General features: G+C 47.9%; 2 protein-coding genes across 4 annotated transcripts in view; one reads left to right on the top strand and one right to left on the bottom strand.

The window, feature by feature from the left end:
- ABHD6 (abhydrolase domain containing 6, acylglycerol lipase) overlaps positions 1-19,764 on the bottom strand; it is a 98,507-nt gene that overhangs the window by 74,758 nt on the left and 3,985 nt on the right. The window lies entirely within an intron of this gene.
- DNASE1L3 (deoxyribonuclease 1L3) overlaps positions 1-19,764 on the top strand; it is a 42,921-nt gene that overhangs the window by 19,905 nt on the left and 3,252 nt on the right. The window contains exons 2-7 of one of the 2 annotated variants that reach the window (XM_070390874.1): positions 4,819-5,075; positions 8,084-8,172; positions 11,927-12,013; positions 12,609-12,721; positions 15,265-15,380; positions 18,247-18,404. In XM_070390874.1, the coding sequence (XP_070246975.1) occupies positions 4,938-5,075; positions 8,084-8,172; positions 11,927-12,013; positions 12,609-12,721; positions 15,265-15,380; positions 18,247-18,404 (701 nt within the window). In that variant the 5' untranslated portion in view covers positions 4,819-4,937. Of the gene's footprint in view, positions 1-4,549; positions 5,076-8,083; positions 8,173-11,926; positions 12,014-12,608; positions 12,722-15,264; positions 15,381-18,246; positions 18,405-19,764 lie in introns of both variants that reach the window. The other variant, XM_070390875.1, reaches the window with a different exon arrangement.

Here is a 19,764-nt window from a genome sequence, read left to right as displayed (position 1 = left end):
CAGAATATCACCCTGATTGAGACACTGTGCTGAGTCTGCCCTTTAGTTAGAAACTTAATAAATTGTCATAGAACTACCATGTAAGCACTCTCACAAGGTGGTGGAGAAGCTGGGTTCTGGAGTCAGTCAGAGCATCATATCAGGAATTCAACAATGATTTGTTGAGCACCTGCTACATGCCAGACCTGTTTTAAGTAGTTCACACACATAGGTGTCCTTGCCCCACAGAGCTGTCTGGGAGGCAGACAGACATTAACAGAGGAACTAGGCCATGAAAGACAGTAAGAGGAAAGAGCCTAATGGGCTGAGGGGCCCAGCAAGGCCTCTCTGAAAGTGGCATTTTAGCTGAGACCTCGAGATGGGAGGAAGCGAGAGCACTGAAGGTGGAAGAGACAGCTGTGCAAAGGCCCTGAGGTAGAAACTGAAAGCTAGGCCGTGTGAGGGGAGCCCAGTGGGGGAGGAAGAGGAGAGTAGAGCCATGTGACCTTGAAGAGGTGCATAGGTAAAGGCTTCAGTAAGGAGCTTGGCCTTTATGGCAGATAAAGATCGTTCCAAGGGTTCTCATCAGAGCAGTGCCACACCAAGGCCTGCCTTCCAGAAAGGGACCTGCTTGAGGTCCAGGCAAGGCTTGTGTGGACGATGCTGCGTGAGGTCTAAACTCAGGGCCTGGCTCAGTGGCCTGCGGACTCAAGGGTCCTAGGTTCTTCTATTCCGGTCAAGGGCATGTACCTTTGTTGCAGGCACATCCCCAGTGGGGGATGTGCAGGAGGCAGCTGATCGATGTTTCTCTCTCATCGATGTTTCTCTCTCATCGATGTTTCTAACTCTCTATCCTTCTCCCTTCCTCTCTGTAAAAAATCAATAAAATGTATTTTTTTTTTAACATAAATAAACCCCGGGCCTGCTTCATTGGCTGGAAACCATCAGATAAAGATGAGGTCTGTCTCCCTCAGGCAGCCTTACGTAACACTCCTCCCCTGCGCCAAACCCCAGCTGGTTGTGAAACGAGATGACTGGAGCAACCGGCATACATTATAAGCGTGTTGCTGGGGCTCATTCCTTGTTAGACGAAGAGTAGCATCACGCATGGAAACACCTGTTTGGGTCACGGGACTCATCGCTTGCCAGTATCGGGGACTTTCCCACAGGCGCCTTGTTCCTTGTTGCTGCTTTAGGTGACTCAGCTCGTGGCACCTTTACTCCCTCTGGAATCTCCATATTGCCTTCCTCAAATTCTGAGGTGTCCTGCACCTCAGTGTATGGGCCCCCACGGACTCCTGCCCACCAGGGCCCGGGGTGCATGGCTGTGGCTGCCACTGATGTTTGGGGCCATGTGTCTGAACTCTTGGACCGCATTTCTGCCCATTCATGTGACATGCATGGGACTCCTTGGTAGGGACTGATTGGCAAGACAAGAACTTGAGCTTACGGCCTTGAAGGTCTGACTCTTCCTGTAATTGTCAAGGTGGACGTTGCTCAAGATACTAAGTGGGATTATATGAAGAAAAGGGTTCCATTGACAATAAATTCAGGACTTTTCAGAACATTTAGTATGCGAATGTGGATTATAAATCTCCAGAAAGAAGCGATATATATTTATCCATTTCTCAGGAGCATCCTGTAGACGAGTGTTGGAAGTACATGCCCCAGGAAATGCCATCCATAGCCACTGGGCGGCAGAAGAAAGGACCCCTCGGTGTTCAGCGTGGGTCAGGCAGTGGCTGCCCTTCCTTCCAGGCCCCAGGCTCCTGAGGGGACTGCCTCACACTCTCCAGTTCCCAACACCAGCCCAGCAGGGGATGAGGGAAGGTTTCGGTTTTGCCAAGCTGGCCAGCACAGCCTTGTCACCGGCCCTCCGTTGCCGATGACTCCTGGAACCGGGTGAAAGCTGCCCACAGCTTAGCTGCACAGAGACATGTTGGCATGGACATTGTTTAATCTGCTTTAAACATAAAAAGCTTTTAGCACTTTTCTTTTTTAATTACTAAATAAGTGCATGTTTGTTTTTTTTTTTTAAAAATCAAATACCAAAGTGCATGCAGTAAAAAGTGGAAGTCCTTCTAGCCGTTGAGTTCCTTATTGAGACTCTACCTGGTTTGGCGGGGAGAAGGCTGGTCTGGAGTCAGCGACTGGGTTTGAATTCCAGCTCTGCCAGTTGCTAGCTGTGTATCCTTGGGCACAAGCCTTGGTTTGCTCATCTGTGAAATGGAGGTGCCACCGGAAGAGGTTGGGGGAGTAGTGAGTGAGATGCAGCACAGGAATTTTTGAAGCATAGGGCTTGTCTTCCAGAACCCAGCTACTTTTTAAAGCCCAATTCCATGCAATGAGTGTGCTAATTACAGAATGGGGCCAATCTCTTCAGTCTGTTCATGTGACTTTTTTTTTTTTCAAGTCCTCAAGGGCAATAGCTATATGCAGAAACCACTCTTCAGAGGTTTATTTTATTTTTCAAATTAATATTTAAATTATCGAAGTTAATAATGCAAAAACAGATGCGTTCGATCATCTTAGAGGTTAGCTGATTTTTCACGCTGGGAACGAAAATAAAGCCTTCCCTAGGACCTTGACAAGGTGGCGATTGCCTTGGAAAATGTCATGTTTTTCAGTTCGGCTTATGAAAGTTCTGATTCTTTTTAGAAGGCCAGCTAGGACGCCAGGTATAGGATGCCAAATTAAATGCGAATTATCTAAAGGTCAGATGTACTTCGTGCTCTGTATTTTTATTTGCTACATCTATCAACCCTGCATCTAGCAAATGTAAATGATTATTTTTAAGGGCTTATGGGCCCATTTACAAAATTTTAAAACTTTTTTTAATGTTTAAATTGTAGCCTATTTTCTTGTAAAGTTTTTTTTAACTGTTTGAACTAACAAAAAGCTATCTTTTTAATACTAAATAATTCTAACTCTAATAAATTGAACTTATAAAACACTGTTAACCTAAAACATTTTTTAAAAATTTTATTGCTTGATTTTAGAGAGAAAGAGGAAGGGAGGGAGGAGGGGGGAGAGAGGGAGAGAGAGAGAAACATGGATTTGTTGTTCCAGTTAATTATGCAGTCATTGCTTAAGGCTTGTATAAGCCTGGGCTGGGGATTGAATCCTAAACCTTGGTATTTTGGGTCAATGCTCTAACCAACTGAGCTACCAGGCCTCAACCTAAAATTTTTATAAATGTTCCAGAACTGTACGTTAACTTAGGTTTCAAATTAAAGTCACAAATCTAAGTCAATGCCCACCCCCCAGCAATTGCACACTTTATGTTGGCATTACAAGATTGTCAATTTAATAGGCCAAAATGTTACAAGTTTATAAAATACCACATATATACAAATCCCTTCTTAAAAGACACAAAAAATGTGTGCCTCACTTAATTCTTCCTCCAGTTGGGAGATGCCAATTGTCAAGGCTGACAATCACTACCCCATTGGCCAGAGCTTCACTCACCAGAGATTCAGCCAGGCCCAAGGTCTGGGCCGTAGATAACAGGGGATTCAGCTCACCAGGAGCCCGGGAAACCCTTACATCCTTCCATGTACTATTTGGGGTTATCTTCTTAGAATGCCTGGGTGTCTTGGCCAGAGATTTTGGCCAGGCTGTTGACTGGATGTATGTTGGCAATATACATACATCCCCTGGGCTACGGCCACATGCCCATCACTTCAAGAGGAGGTGGTCCAGAGATCCCAACGCTGATTTCCAGTTATGCTCATCATCTGCCTTCTTCACAGAAGGACTTGCTTTGCCAAAATCTGGAAATCTCACCTGGGTTTACAACTTGACTGAACTTTATGTTTCTTATGATTTGCAGATCTTCGGATCTTCCTGCCCAAATCTCTAAGAGTCCATTTACTTGAGCAGAAATCCTCCAATTCTTGCAAAACCTTCTTTCTTGGGGCTACATGGCTCTCACAGGTTTTAACATCACATCAGTTTGAATCCTGGATCCCTCCAGGGGCTTTAAATGTCCTTAAAAGGCCGAAACCGGTTTGGCTCAGTGGATAGAGCGTCGGCCTGCGGACTGAAAGGTCCCAGGTTCGATTCCGGTCAAGGGCATGTACCTGGGTTGCGGGCACATCCCCAGTGGGAGATGTGCAGGAGGCAGCTGGTCGATGTTTCTCTCTCATCGATGTTTCTAACTCTCTATCTCTCTCCCTTTCTCTCTGTGGAAAATCAATAAAATATATTAAAAAAATAAAATAAAATAAATGTCCTTAAAAGCCCAAGGACATTTCTCTGACCCACCCTAGCAGACCAGGGATCGCTTGCCCTGGCAGCACACTGCTAGCATTTGGTGTGTTCCAGTTTACACAGTAAAATGGCCTTTAAAAATTATGTCATTCGAACTCGACTTGACCTTAATGATGCCCATCAGAGTGGTTGCAGAATCAGAGCCTGGGTGCGCCAAGGGACAGCTGGCTGCCAAATCCCGGTGCTGGCAGAAAACAGCAGAATTTCCCCTTGCCCCTGCCTCCCTGCCCCCCACCGGAGGCTCCATCACCCCAGGTGCCCTCTGGGGTGCACCACTTCTAAGTTTATCCATTTTCAGGAAAAGGCACAAGGCCTTTTGGGACCACAGGAGAGATAACCAGATGCCACAGCTGGCTCCCAGATGTCAGAGTTGGCTCGGGTGGAGATACAAGTGACTTTGCCGGGGATGGTGCCTAAATGAGGAAGGCCAATTTCCTCACCAGAGTGACAGAAACAGGGGATCCTAAAAGACAAGCCCATTTCCTTAGGGAATGAAACCCATGATCTTCAGTTCCTCAGAGAAGTGAAAGTAGCAACCAGGAATCCAGTAATTCCTGTTGTCTGCAGGCTTTATAAGTCTGCTGAGCGCGAGGAGGTGGCCTGAAGACGCGCTGGGACTTCACACACTGCTGTTCTCGGGACACTGCTGTCCCCGACCCAGCCCTGAGCCCAGGAGCAGCGCCAGGATGTCTCAGTCACTGGTTGCTCTGCTTCTCCTCCTCGCCATCAACGGCGCCCTTGCCCTCAGGATCTGCTCCTTCAACATCAGGTCCTTCGGGGAAACCAAGAGGGAAAACCAGAAGGTCATGGATGTCATTGTGAAGGTGAGCCCCTTTGTGGGGGAAGGATCGCGGGACCCTGCCCACTGCTTTCAGACTTGAAGAGACTCAGGAGGAATGGAACTAAAGTTAGTTCCTTGGGGAAGGTAGCAGCTGCCTTGAAATTTTATAACAATAACAACAGCAGTAATTATAATAGTCACTTCACCTCTCTGTGTCATTATCACCTCCCTATAGGACTGTATTGTTGTTGTTTTAATTCTTTATTGACGAGAGAGAGAGACATTGATTTGTTGTTTCACTCATTTATGCATTCATTGGTTGATTTTTGTATGTGCCCTGACCTGGGATTAAACCCACAACCTTGACATATCAGGACGATGCTCTAACCAACTGAGCTACCCAGTCAGGGCCATGTAGGACTGTTTGGAAGAACACATTAGTTGATAAATATAAAGCTCCTAAAGCAATACCTGGCTCCCAGTAAGCTCCGGTAAGGCTACTACTATAATTCTTATCACCATTTATCGAATGCCGTGTCAGCACTCTAAGTACAAGATTTCATTTCATAACCCCCAGGAAGGAGGATACTTATCCCCCATGTAGAGATGACGAACAATGAAAGGTGAAGTAACACCGTAAGGCTTGTGAGCGGGCGGGGAGCTGGGGTGCCAGCCAGCCTGGTCTTTTAACCATCACTGCAGCACAGATTTTTACTTGCTTTCTACCTTTCCTTCTTCCTTTCCTCCTTCCTGCCTGCCTTTTCCCTTTCTTCATCATGCTGTCGTTGTTATGGCCTTCGTTGGGAAGGTTGGGGAGTGAGGGAGGCCTGCCTTCTCCTTGGGTTTGCTGGCCGGCACCACGGGCAATTCTTCAGATGCCAAATCCTGCCTGGGAAAGGCTCCCTCCGCCTGTGACTTCGTCAGTTTGTGTCCTTAAACAGTCGAGCTTGTTCATCCAACAAATACTCATTGAAGGTAGGCCATGTGCCAGACGCTCCGAGACACTGGGAGTGAGAGCGTGGATGTGGGAGAGCTTCACAGATCTTCAGCACCCGGTCACTTAATTTAGGAGTGCTGACTGTCCTGGGCCCTTCATATGCATCCAAGCTCAGCCTGACAACCCTCTGATTAGTAGACCCCTTTTAGTAGACAGATGAGCAGCTGGAGTTCAGAGAGGTGAAGAGTGTTGCCCCAGGCCATGGAGCAGCACTGAGGCCTGACTGACCCTATCCGGGCTCTTCCCCACCATGCTGGCTGCTCTGTTTAGGGGCATGAAAGAGGCTTTCGTAGGCTGCCTTCTGCCCCGGATTTTTCTAGAGTTCTCCAGGCTGCCCCTTCCCCCTCCCCAGGCTCACCCATGACACCCCCTGCTGGGATTCCCCCACCACTAGTCATGCACTGCCCCTACTCCCCTCTCCTCCCCTCTGTGAACAGCCAGGAGAGTCTCACTGGGTTTCAGGGCTGAGAAGGCCTTCCGGGGACCCTCCTCCTCAGGTCCTCCCCTTGAGGTCCTCCTCCTGAGGAAATGGAACCAGGGGAAATACATTTTTCCTTGTCTGAAATATATTTTTTCTGGCCTGAAGTTGGGGCAGGAAAAAATGTGTCATGAATGAATTTGAAAACTGAATCTTGACTGTGAGGGAAACACAATGTAATATTAGGTTGAAAAAAAAGATGGAAAATGTATGATAAGTATTGCCATTGTTTGCTGAGCATCTGTTCTGTGCCGTGGACTGGACAGAATTTTATATCCACTATGTCACTGAATCCCTGTGAGTGGGGATCGTCCCAGTTCCCAGATAAAGAAGCTGGCATTCAGGGAGCTTACGTGGCTTGTTCAAGGTCACACAGCTGGTGAGTGACAGAGTCAAGGCACGAATCCAAGGCCCGGCCAGTGTTGCTCAGTGGTCAAGCATTGACTTATGAACCAGGAGGTCACGGTTTGATTTCTGGTCTGAGCACATGCCCGGGTTGTGGGCTGGATCCCCAGTGTGGGGAATGCATGAGACAGCCGATGGATGATTCTCTCTTATCACTGATGTTTCCATGTCTCTCTCCCTCTCTCTTCCGCTCTGAAATTAATAAAAATATACCTTTAAAAATGACATGAACCCAAGGCCATCTGACTCAGAGTCCATACTTTGAACCAATGGGCTAGTCATTTTGCTGCCACTTTTGTCAATAGATATAATGGAGAAATCATGTGGGAAAGGAACTTCTCCTGCATTCTTTACCCACTAAGCTCCTTCTCACCTGTCAGGGCCTTCAAATGCCCTCTCTTCTCAGAGCTTTCCTTGGTGTCTGGGCAGAAGGAATTAGTCCTCAACATTCCTACAGCTGTGCCTTGTTCAGTCCAAATTCATGTCCCTCTCAGGGTAGCTAGTTGTTTCCATTTGTCCCTCTCACTGGACCATCAATCAGTCTTTCAGGGCAGGGCTGTGTTTTAACAGGTTGGCACAGTGGCCTTTACAGTCACACTGACCGGAGTTCAAATCCTGGCTGCACCCCCTCTGCAGGCTGTGCCTTTCGGCTAGTCATTCAGGCCTTTGAGCTGGTTCCCTCCTGCGTGTCAGGGACTAGCAGTCATTCACAGGGTTGGTGAGGCTCGGCGTAGGCTCACAATAATGTCAGCTCTTATAGTCATTATCGTTGTGGTTATACCTCAGTATCCAGCCCGAGTTCTTTTCATTTACTACGGGTTTAATGAATATTGGTGATTATTATAGTAATGATTCAAGGAAAGCCGAGAGGTGAGAAGTCGGGTCTGATCATAGGCTGGATCTGGATTGCCTAGGTTCACATTCTGCCTCGGCCACTGGCTGGGTGACTCTGGATACACTCCTCACCTTTCCAGAGCCTCAGGCTCCTTGTCTTTAAAATGGACATGGTAACAGCACCTCCCTCAGGGAGCCCTTCATTTATTTTAGGCAAGAATTTAATTAATTTAACGATGCACCCAATTTGATACTTAAAACATAGTAAGTGCCCCCCAAAAGGTTTTTTATTGTTTGTAGTAAGTGCTCTAACCCCTTGGGGATTCTCTCTCTGCAGATTATCAAACGCTGTGACATCATACTCCTGATGGAAATCAAGGACAGCGCCAACCAGATCTGTCCCACGCTGATGGAGAGGCTGAATGGGTAAAGATGGGGCCCAGACCCTCTGTGGGTTCAAGGCCAAGTGCAAAGGCACCTCTGTAAAGCCCCAGGGAACTGACTTAGCGTGAGAGCAAGCACTCACTCTGACTACCAGTTCATGTGGCTTCCAACTCTGTTAGCCACAGGTCTAAGAACCTTCAGCCAGCTAGCTTTAATATGATAAAACAAAATAAGGGAAACAGATGGGGAGCCAGAACAGAGACAGAGAAATGAAAGAAACAGACAAGAGGCTGAGCTGAGAAGTGCTGTTCTCAAGAAAGATCAGGTGCCAGTAGGAAATATGAAATGACCACAGACTGGATGTTATGCAGCCATTATAAATCATGTTTACTGCAGAACGGGTTAGACCAGGGGTGGGCAAACTTTTTGACTCGAGGGCCACAATGGGTTCTTAAACTGGACCGGAGGGCCGGAACAAAAGCATGGATGGAGTGTTTGTGTGAACTAATATAAATTCAAAGTAAACATCATTACATAAAAGGGTACGGTCTTTTTTTTTTTTTTTAGTTTTATTCATTTCAAACGGGCCAGATCCGGTCCGCGGGCCATAGTTTGCCCACGGCTGGGTTAGACCTAAACAGGCCAGCATGGAAAGATGGCTGCAATTGAACAGAACAAGTTCAGAATTGTAGGTAGAGCAACCCAGTTTATTAATCACATCACATTATAGAGGAATAAGAGTATGTTTGAGTTTGCATGGGCATAGAAGAAAGACTGGAAGAATATGCTCCAAACTGTTAATAGTGGTTACTTTGGGGGACTGAGGGGCTGTGATTGGAGGATCATTGTGTAGGAGGCCAGTGAAGGAATGGGGAACATTTGCTTTTTATTTCATACTAGAGGCCCAGTGCATGATATTCGTGCACTCGGGGGATCCCTCAGCCCAACCTGTGCCCTCTCACAGTCTGGGAGCCCTCGGAGGGTGTCTGACTGACGGCTTAGGCCCACTCTCTGTGGAAAGCGGGCCTAAGCCAGCAGTTGGACATCCTTAGCGCCGCTGTGGAGATGGGAGAGGCTCCTGCCACCACTGCTGCACTTGTCAGCCCTCAGCCGGGCTTCTGGCTGAGCGGCACTCCCCCTGTGGGAGTGCACTGACCACCAGGGGGCAGCTCCTGCCCCCTGGTGGTCAGTGCACGTCATAGCAACCGGTCGTTCCGCCATTCAGTCGATTTGCAATTAGCCTTTTATTATATAGGATAGTTCTATATAATTTGAATATTTTACAAAAAGCCTGAATCGATTTTACAAGCTAAAAATTACAAAAATAATGTCCTCAAATAGTTTCACATGATATTGGGTTATATTTATAATTTATAATTTTTATTCTTTCTCAAAGAATAATCAGCAGACCCACCCACCTGAAAATCACTGCAAAGTGAATTAAAAGTGCATATTCAAGAGCCTCGGGTCTATGAAATGAGAATTTCTGTGAGAGGGGCATCTTTATTTCAATAAGCTTCCCAGATGGTTCTGATGCACCCTGATTAAAAACTTCTAATATAATGTTTCTTTGTAGATACATGATAAAATTAAACAACTCAAGTATACAATATGTGCCAAGTAGTTCAATTATGTAAAAATAAATAAATAAATAAAACAGAACAAAAAATGTATAAGAGATTCAAAAGCAGTGAACCAAAATGTTGACAGTGGCTATCTTAGAGTACAAATTTATAAGGTATTTAAATGGGATTTCCTTCTACATTTTTTCTCTATTTTCAAAAATTTTCTACAGTGAGAATATTACACTCCCATTCCTTTTTGCTTAGGAAATACTTTAAACATACTTAAAAGCACAGATAAAATGAAAACACACAGCCTTGTAGCCACCATACAGCTAGAGCAGCAGGACATCTGGCCATTATTATACTTTTGTAATTAGGAAAACTCACATGGTTGTTTAGAAGTGAATGGTCAGTCCAGGTGGAACAGCTGTGGCCATTCTCCTTCACACAGACTGCCCCTGGGCCGGACCCCCCACCCCCACCCCGGGGCCTCGGTTTCTCATCTGAAAACACAGAGTAGGAGTTGAGCTTCTCCTTTTTGTCCTCGGTAGGTGTTCTGTCTCTGGATCTGACCTTTGACAGGGGAAGAGGGCGTGCAGCACAGGGTTTAGGTGCCTATGCTCAGCTCAGACACTTGGGTTTGGATCCTGGTTCTGCCATGACCTCAAGCAAGTGACCAACCTCCTTTTCCCTGTCTCTTCATTGGGGCTAACAATAGAAGCAATCTTCCTGGGATGTGGAAGATAAATCATGCATGTAATTAAGTCATGCATGTGCCTGGCATGTAGCAGTGTCTGTTACAAGTAAATGGAAGAGAATTATAATGGCAGATGATGGTCCAGGGGGCCCCATGTAACAGCTACCATCAACACCCTGGCTATGGGCCAGGCATCCTATTAATTCATTTACAACCCCGTGGGGTAGATGCTATGTCTGTTCCTCTTAGAGGTGAGGGAGCTGAGGCACAGGGAAGAGTGACCGGCCCAAGGTCACCCAGTCGTCAAATGGCTGAGCCTACTTTTGATCCTGGGTCAGGTCTGACTCCAAAGCCAGTGCCCTACTCTGAGCCCCCTCAGTTGTCTTTGGAGTGGCTCCAGTCAGTTTTCAGAAGTATGGGGGACTGAGAGGAAGGGGTCTTCATGCTTTTCCCCCAATTGGCCTGGAGAGTCTTCCTGCCTCCAGTTATCTCAGTTCCCCCAACCTCCCTAGACTGTCCTATGGACCCCAGGCAGAGCCAGGCCTGTTTGCTCCCTTCCCCTGGAAGCCAGGAGGGACCTCAGGCAGTTCACGGCTGAGTCATTTCTAACACTTTGCCAACCCAGGACGTAGCAGTCCAGAATCAGATGAGGCCAACTTCCCAGACTCGAAGCCCAGAGGAATCCATTGTCCGCACTCCTGGGCCCCAGGGGCCAATCTGCCTTAGAACATGCAGTTAAAGCCCCAGGAGTTTCTGTAGGGTCTAACTGGGCCCCTAAAGGTCCCTTCTGCTTTCTTCCAACTGAACCTGAGACCATGCCTGGGGGTCAGACATGCCTTAGATTTCTCTGCGGCCAGAGGGAGTAACACCGGGTCAGGCTCTGCCAGGGTGGAGTGATTAGCAGGTTTGGCAAACACACTGAGAGTCGGGTTTCTCCAGGAAGGTGAGGGTGAAGGTCAATGGGATTTCATGGCTGTATCCCCAGTTCCCAGAAAATAAACAACAGCTGGTTTGAAATTATAGTTCTGGGCTTATTAATGCCTGGGGGTTTTCAGAGCAGGAAAGAATGTCCAACGAAAATGTGACTAAGAATCCTGCATACGATAAATTCTCAGGGGTGGTGCATGGGTAGGTGACCAGAAAAGATTGCTCCAACAGGGAGTATGAGCTGCAGCCCCAGCCATGGCCCAGAGTGGGGTTTGGGCTGATTCTGGCCTGAAGCTTCTATGGTCTCAATGGTCTCTTACAGGTACAGGCCAAAACATATGGATTCGGGAGTGAGTAGGATCTGGGTTCAAATCCCACCTTTGTGCTTACAAACGACAAAAATGGGGTAACAGTAGTATCTACCCATAAGGACAAGAAATAAAGATCCTGGCAGATATTACATTTCCATCCAGTGGTGGCCCTTCTTATTAGACTCTCCATGGTGCCATTGGAGATATGGAGGCAGATTGGAGAGAGGGGAATCTCTCTCTCTGCAACAGGGAGATGTTTTTCTTTTAAGATTCAATGTAAAATCTTTGTTTTCTAGAAATTCAAGAGCCACAACATACAACTGTGTGATTAGCTCTCGGCTCGGAAGAAAGACATATAAAGAACAGTATGCCTTTATCTATAAGTAAGTATCATCTATGCTTCCTGGAACATGGTTCATGTATAAATGATGGCTATGAATTTAATCAAAATGCATACCTTTTCTTCAAAATGAAATTTTGATCTCTAACCAGTTCTCAATATCAATAAAAGTAATTGCCGTCGAAATTGGGACTGGTGCAAAGTATTAACTCTTCAAACTAGAAAACACGAGCAGCTTCCTAACACCTAATTTGTTGGTTAACCCAGTGGCTGCCTGGTCAAGGGGTTCAGGATTTCTTTCTTCTTCGTAGTCAAGTCCTGGTCTAGGGATGGAAACCTGAGTTGCCCAGCACAGCTGACTCCAGAACTTCATATTCTCACCTTCTTCCTACTAGTAGTTTGTTCTAAGTCTGAACATTAACTGTGGGTGCCCCACATACTTAGTATTGCTCAGCTCTTTGGCTCCCAAAGGACCCTGGCCATTGAGAAGAGTTGACTGAGCCTTGTTCTGAAGATCCTTTCCAGCTCTCGAGCCCACCTGGGAGGCTAATGAAGCCGTGGGAACCTACATAATCACTTCTTGAAAGAAGTAAGAAGACAGCTGACTCAGCTGGGTGGACTTCCTTTTTCTCCTCTAGGGAAAAGCTAGTGACTGTGAAGGAAAACTACCTCTACCATGACCTTCAGGATGGAGACACAGATGTATTTTCCAGGGAGCCCTTTGTGGTCTGGTTCCAGTCACCCCAAACCGGTGAGACCCACACACCTCTCTGCCCATGATCTCCCCAGAGCAAATGGGCAACAGCCCTAAGTGTGAGCTGTGACCCTGGAGTTTATGCAGCATCTTTGGGGAGGCTTTAGGTTCGATGGAGAAGGCCATTAAGAACTTCTAATACCTGGCCCTAGCTGGTTTGGCGCAGTGGATAGAGCATCAGCCTACAAACTGAAGGGTCTCGGTTTCGATTCCGGTCAAGGGCACAAGCTGGGGTTATTGTTTCAAACCCCAGTAAGGGGCGTGCAGGAGGCCACCGATCAATGATTCTCTGTCATCATTGATGTTTATATCTCTCTCTCCCTCTCCCTTCCTCTCTGAAATTAATATATATATGAACTTCTAATGACTGTAGAAGATGCAGTATAGTTTGAAGGCACCAGGCTGGCTTCTCAGAATGCCATGATTCAAGAACTCCCCAGCCTGGAGCCCACCTTCTGGAATCAATGATAACTCCACTGCCTTTGGAGCATTTAGGCTGATAGGAATTATTTACCTTAATTCCCCAGTCCCAACCAAGCACAACCATTTCTTCGTTTAAAAAAAATCCCAGTGATGGCCAGCAAAGTTTAACTCAACCTAGGTTCTCCCTCTAGTAACTACATAGAAGTCTCCTCCACAGAAATCCAAATGATTGCAGCCGGAACTTGAACAACAATAGTACTTGTATTAGCCACTAACCATTGTTGATCACTGATTAGTGCCAGGCTCCTAGACTCCTTGAAACGAACTAGGATTGTCTCCACTTCAAAAGATGGAGTCACTGAGCCAAGTTCACCCAGCACCTATTGAAGTAGATGAGCCAGGGTTGTGACCCAAGCCACCATCTCAGGAGCTCATGCTCTTACCCACTATGTGACACTCAAGGGAAGTCAAGAATAAATTTGGTTTGCCATTTGGAGCTGTTTAGAAGCAACTATATTTTCAGTACCTACTATGTGCCAGGCACTCTCCCAGGTGCCAGACAAGATAGACAAGGTCCCTGCTCTTGTGAAGTTATATTTTAGTAGAGGAGACAGATAATGACCAAGCAAATATATCCAGAGCTATAGGTGAGTATACCTATAACTACAAATATAAACACCCTGAACTAGTTCTGCCCTGGTCAATGACCTCAGAGGCAGAGTGCTGACCAACATAGGAGAATGGGGAGGGAGTTCCCAGGAGGGAAAGAGAGGATGTGGGGCTATTGAGGGCAAGAAGAGCCCTTAGAGAGCATGTGCAATAGTCCTTTGTCACGCTCATGATTCACATTTAGCTGAATGGAGCGGTGTTCAGAGCACACCTCGCCCCCTTGCTGACTATATTTTCTCCTAGTGAGTCCTTTGTGAATTGCTAACAAACCTGCCTGTATCGAGCTTCCAACTTCCACTCTTCTCTACCCCTTTCTCTCTCCTTAGGATGGCACCTCAGCCATGTCCTGTTTAGTTTTCTCTCTTGTTCGAGAGAAGCTCCTTATGTCCTCTCTATCTGGGATGAAAGATGAAGGAGTTAGCTATTCATATATCTTCTAATTCATTCATTCAGCCAGTCAGTCCATCAACAAACATTTTGAGCACCTCTCACGTACCAGGCACGGTGCTAGATACTGGAGCCAAGAGAGTGAGGGGCCCACCTTCGAGGTGGGTGGAGACCAGGGAAGGCCCCTGGGAGTGACATTAGGCTGTGACCTGAAGAAATCAGTCAGAGAGGACTGGCAGATGGCAGAGGGAGGGCAGAGTGAGCACACATGTTCAGAGGTGGGAAAGGGCTTGGGGTGCACAGGGGGACCACCAAGAGGATGGGGGTGCAGTGGAGGTGTCAGGAGGAGAGCGGGAGATGAGGCTGCTGGATCTGTGTCCTGGAGACAGGCTGCCAGGTCCTGGCTCCCCACTGTGTGACCACCCAACAGCACCCAGCTCCCAAGTAGGAGTGGGGACCCAGGCACGGGATGAGGGGAGCCGGAGGACTAGGCGTTCAGAGCACAACAGCTGCTACTGGCAAGTGGGCATGGCCTGGTTCCGAGGCCGCCCACATGCCCTCCCTCGGGCGTCTCCGTTGGGCCTGGTTTTTAGACACTTCCCAAACATCTGCTTTATTTTTTAAATAACATTTTTGGGCTTTTTTTTCCTGATTGCAAAGGGTGTATAAACTGACGCGCTTTGATTTTTTTTCATTAGAAAAAAACTTCTTAGTACAAAAGCCAGCCTTATTAAAAAAAAAAAAAAGATACAGTTTTTTTTAAAAAATTAGAAAGTAGAAACACCCACAGTGCCAGCAAGAAACACGGTCTCCCAGCTTTCTCTCAGCCGCGAAGGGCGAGTGGGAGAAGAGACGCTCTCGTACAGAAAACAGCCGCCTCATGATCCTAAGATCATGCACCTTCAGCCGCGGGCGGGACCCCCTGGAAGTGGGGGCCCAGGGGCAGGGAGCGCGCCTTCCTTCCGGGGGTGATGGGGGGGTGAGGGTGGGGAACAGCTGTTTCCCTCGGCCCTGGAACTGGCAGGGCAACCGCGTGACCTCTGCTCCTTCCTGCTCCCCAGCTGTCAAGGACTTCGTGATTGTCCCCCTGCACACCACGCCCGAGGCGTCCGTGAAGGAGATCGATGAGCTGGTCGATGTCTACGAGTATGTGAAGCGCCGTTGGAAGCAGGCAGAGGTGACGACCCTCCGTGTTTGTTGGCTTCCCCGCTGGCAGGGGCGGAATCTGGTCCCCGAGAGGGAGGAGTGAGTCCCCGGGCGGGGGAGGGGCTCAGAGCCTGTGCAGACCACCCGTCGGAGCCTCACTGTGGGCCTTTCCTCAGCCCTAAATCTCCTTCTTGCGAAATCTGCCTGGTGCCACGGGGTGGGTCTGGGGCGCTCACACCTGCTCCCTCACATGGCTGCGAGCGTTCACTGAGGGACTAGCCGGTGCCGGGCACTGTGCTGCGGCTGCACATGGACCAGTGTATTGCATCCTCCCAGTGACCCCACGAGGTCGCTACCTTTATCATCCTCACTTTGCAGGTGAGAACAGTGACACACAGAGGTCGGCAGTCTTTCAGGTGCAAGTGGCAGGATCTCAAACTGGCAGAAGCCATTTATTGGTTCTTGTAACTAAAATGTCCAGGAGGGGCTCAGGCACCGCTGGTCCAGGGCTCCGCAGGATAACCAGGGCTTGGCTTGTTTCTGTCCACCCTTGGCCCCACTTTCCTCTGCGGGGGGCCCTCCAGGCTCAGGCTGGCTCCCCTCTGGGATGGCAAGATGGCCACCAGCAGCTTCTAGACCAAATGACAAATTTCCTCTCCCACCATGCAGCAAATACCCTGCGAGTGAGTCTTATTGGCTCCGATTGGGTCACATGTCCAGCCCTGAACCCATCACTGTGACCAGGGGGTTGAGAGGCTCTGACCAGCTAACTCTGTGTCAGCTCCACCCGACCTCAGGGGCTGAGGGGAGGAGGGTTGCTACTCTCATAGCAGGACAACACGTTGCCCTCAATTATTTCCTCACATGGGAAACCGGGAGGCCACCACCTGTGGCTGTGAGGTTGGCGGAAGAGCTTGGCAAATATGGAAGTGCTCGAGAGGGCTCTTCCGCACTCTTCTTCCCTCCTTTCGGGATGTGACCCCATTGGTCCTGTCCTCCTTCTCAGTTCCACTCCTGAAAGTGCAAATGAGTCAAGTGTGGCCCAGAGCGGGGCATGGAGAACACAGGGGGTGTCTTTCATTGCTTCTTTGTGAAGAGCAGGTCAAGAGAAAGACTCACTCATGCAACAAGAATGTATTGAGCATCTGTTAAGTGTTGGGTACTGGGGAGGTATCAGTGGCACAAAAATGAAGAGGAGAAATTTGTGCTGAAAAAACCTTCAGTGAGGCAGATGGGGGTTCAGTTCTTGGTTTCACCCCTTGAACCTCCCAGTTGAGTGGTGTAGAGCAGGCCCTCTATCCTGTTTCCACAGGGGCTAAAGGCCCTTCTACCTCCCAGTGTTTGTGAGATTGAAATGAAACTTCAGGAAAACACTTAATGCTGGATTTGGCGCACAGAGAATGCTCGGTGAATCGTGCCTTTATTAATAGAAGCTGGTAGTCACTAGGGTTAAGGATGACATCCTGTCCTCAACTGTGCCCATCAGTCACAGGGAAAACCATGATCAGAGGTCAAAATAAGATGTTTTTGAATAAAACTCGAAAGTCAGCAACAGCCCCACACAATAGCACAAACAAGGAAATCTGGCACTTCCTCAGGATTGGGGAAAATTAAAATCCTGTCCCAAGAGCCCTCCACGGAAGAACACTTCCAAGATAGAATGTTTCTGTTGGTGACCTAAGGTTCTTCCCACTTCCCCCATAGACAACATTTCCACAGGAATAAGTTTCCAACTGCAGGACAATAGGAGGGAGAGAGCCGTGCCCAAGCTGTCAAATACACCACCCAAGTTCGTTTTTCCTGCTTGGAAACAAAAGGCATTGCTTCATTCATATGTTTGAGCCAGAGAAAAAAGATTCGAGGGAATCAATTAGCAGCCTTCTTGTAACCCTGCATGAATTATAGAGACATGGTGACTCAGAACAGGAGGGAGCAGCTACAGCAAACACCCCCTCCCTGTTCAGAACACCCTCCCTTGTACACACCTGCCTGTCAAATACTCATCAAAACTGTGACTCAGTTTCATTAATTTATTTTTTTAATGACAATTCATGAGTTATGATCCCATGGGGATCAGGGAACCAGGAGCAGCCTGGCTCAGTGGTTCTGGCTCCTGCTTTCTCTGGGGCGGCACCGTCAGACGTCAGCTGGGATTTCAGTCTCTGAAGGCTGGTTTGGGGCTGGACGATTCACTCCACGCTGGCTCACTTGCATGGCTAGCAGATTGGTGCTGCCTGGAGACCTCATCCCTCTCCCTGTGGGTCTCTCCATGTAGCTTGGGCTTCCTCACATGATGGTGTCTGGGTTCCAAAGATGGACATCCTGGGGCTCCTGGGGGGAGGAGGAGGTGCCCTTTCCACACCTCTCCCCTCTGACTCTGGAAGTTGCTTGCTCCCTCCTCCCTCTGGGCTCACAGTCCCCTCTGTGACTCAGTTTTAAACTGTGGCCTCTTCTTGTAAAAAAGCAAAAGGAAATTAAGAAAGACCCTATTTTAGTTTGCCAAGGGCTGCCATAGCAACGTACCAAAGACTGGGTGGCTTGAACAACACAAATTTATTTCCTCACAGTCTGGAGGCTAGATGATCAAGATCAAGGTGTCAGCAGGCTGGTTCCTCCGGAGGCCTCTCCCTTTCTAATCTGCTCACCAGTCATACTGGATTAGGGTCCACCCATATAGTCTCATTTTAACTTAATTACCTCTCTAAAGGTCCTCTCTCCAAATAATGTCCCATTCTAAGATACTGGGCTTAGGACTTCAAAACACGAATTTGGGAGGGACACAATTCACCCCGTCATTTGCTGAGCATGGAGGACGGAGTCATTGCTGGCAGTGCCGAGTGACAGAGCTTGGCCACAAAGCCCATCCGGCGACTGATGCTCCAAATCATGTCTTTCAGAATTTCATTTTCATGGGCGACTTCAATGCTGACTGCAACTATGTCCCCAAGAAGGCCTGGAGCAGCATCCGCCTGAGGACCGACAGCAAGTTTGTTTGGCTGATCGGGGACCAAGAGGACACTACTGTCAAGACGAGCACCAACTGTGCATATGACAGGTGGGAGACAGCTGCGGACCCAATACCCTGGCAGGGCTTATATGCATTAGAAGAGGCGCCCCCCTCTGGTCAGATGAGGCATTTGGCTTGGAGAGCAGAGTCACATTTCAGGCCTCTCCACCTAGAGCAGTGGTTCTCGACCTTCCTAATGCCGCGACCCTTTAATACAGTTCCTCATGTTGTGGTGACCCCCAACCATAAAATTATCTTCGGTGCTACTTCATAACTGTAATTTTGCTACTGTTATGAATCGTCATGTAAATATCTGACATGCAGGATGTATTTTCATTGTTACAAATTGAACATAAGTAAAGCATAGTGATTAATCACAAAAACAATATGTAATTATATATGTGTTTTCCGATGGTCTTAGGCGACCCCTGTGAAAGGGTCGTTTGACCCCCAAAGGGGTCGCGACCCACAGGTTGGCGACCCACAGGTTGAGAACCGCTGACCTAGAGCTTTGCACAGCCTACAAACTGCATGAACTGGGCACCGTAGTTCAGCAGTAGCCACCATGGGCTTCGGTGTCAGATAGGCCTGGGTTCAAACCCTCACTCTGCCACTTAACATGTCTGTGACTAAGAGATATGTGTCTTTGTTTTCTCACCTATAAAATGGAGATTATAGTACTACCTCATTCATGGACACAGGATGAGAATGAAATGCAGTAACAGATGTAAATCTTATAACACAAAGCCTGCCATATAAGCACTCAGTACATTCGTTGCTGTTAATTATTCCATCACAAAGACATATCAAAGTTTACTCATCCAATCTCTTATCATTAGGCATTAGGATTGGGCATTAGGTTATCATATTATTCAGGGTCAGTTATTTAAACATTTCTGATTCTATATGTACTTTATGCATATATTTATGACTTCCTTAAGGTAAAACCCTAAAACATGAGAGAAGTTAGAGCAAGGAAGTGTTTGCACTTCTAAAGCTTTTGCTGTACCTTCCAAAATGAAAATGCATACATTTAAATAACTGCATGCCCTTGTATGTGTAAAATCTCTCTGGGGATGTTCCATCAGCTTTCACCTTTGCTCCTTAAGGCGGGAGGGAGGCAGTGAGAATGCCTGAAGCCTGTGAATGCTCGTGACCTGGCCTCCCACAGCAGAGACCACAGGCAGGGAATCCCCTAGGAGCCCTGGTCCCACGCTGGCTTCCGTTCCCAGGGCTCAGCCTGTTACGGAGAAAGCATGCGATGGCCACCTGCGAGTGCACACTTGTTCTCACTTCTCTCATTCTGAGGTCTGGCTTTCGTTTTCACCCCATGACCGCCTTTGTTCCTCTCGGAGCTCTCAGGGCTGGTGTGTCTAGTGCAGAAGTCGCCACTCCAGCCCTGGGAGGT

Source organism: Myotis yumanensis, unplaced genomic scaffold, assembly GCF_028538775.1.
Source record: "Myotis yumanensis isolate MYYU_CA2020_CCGP unplaced genomic scaffold, mMyoYum1.0.hap1 SCAF_14, whole genome shotgun sequence".
In the NCBI taxonomy this organism is placed as follows: domain Eukaryota; kingdom Metazoa; phylum Chordata; class Mammalia; order Chiroptera; family Vespertilionidae; genus Myotis; species Myotis yumanensis.
Note: the sequence above shows the minus strand (reverse complement) of the source record. Positions and strands in the feature narration are given on the sequence as shown.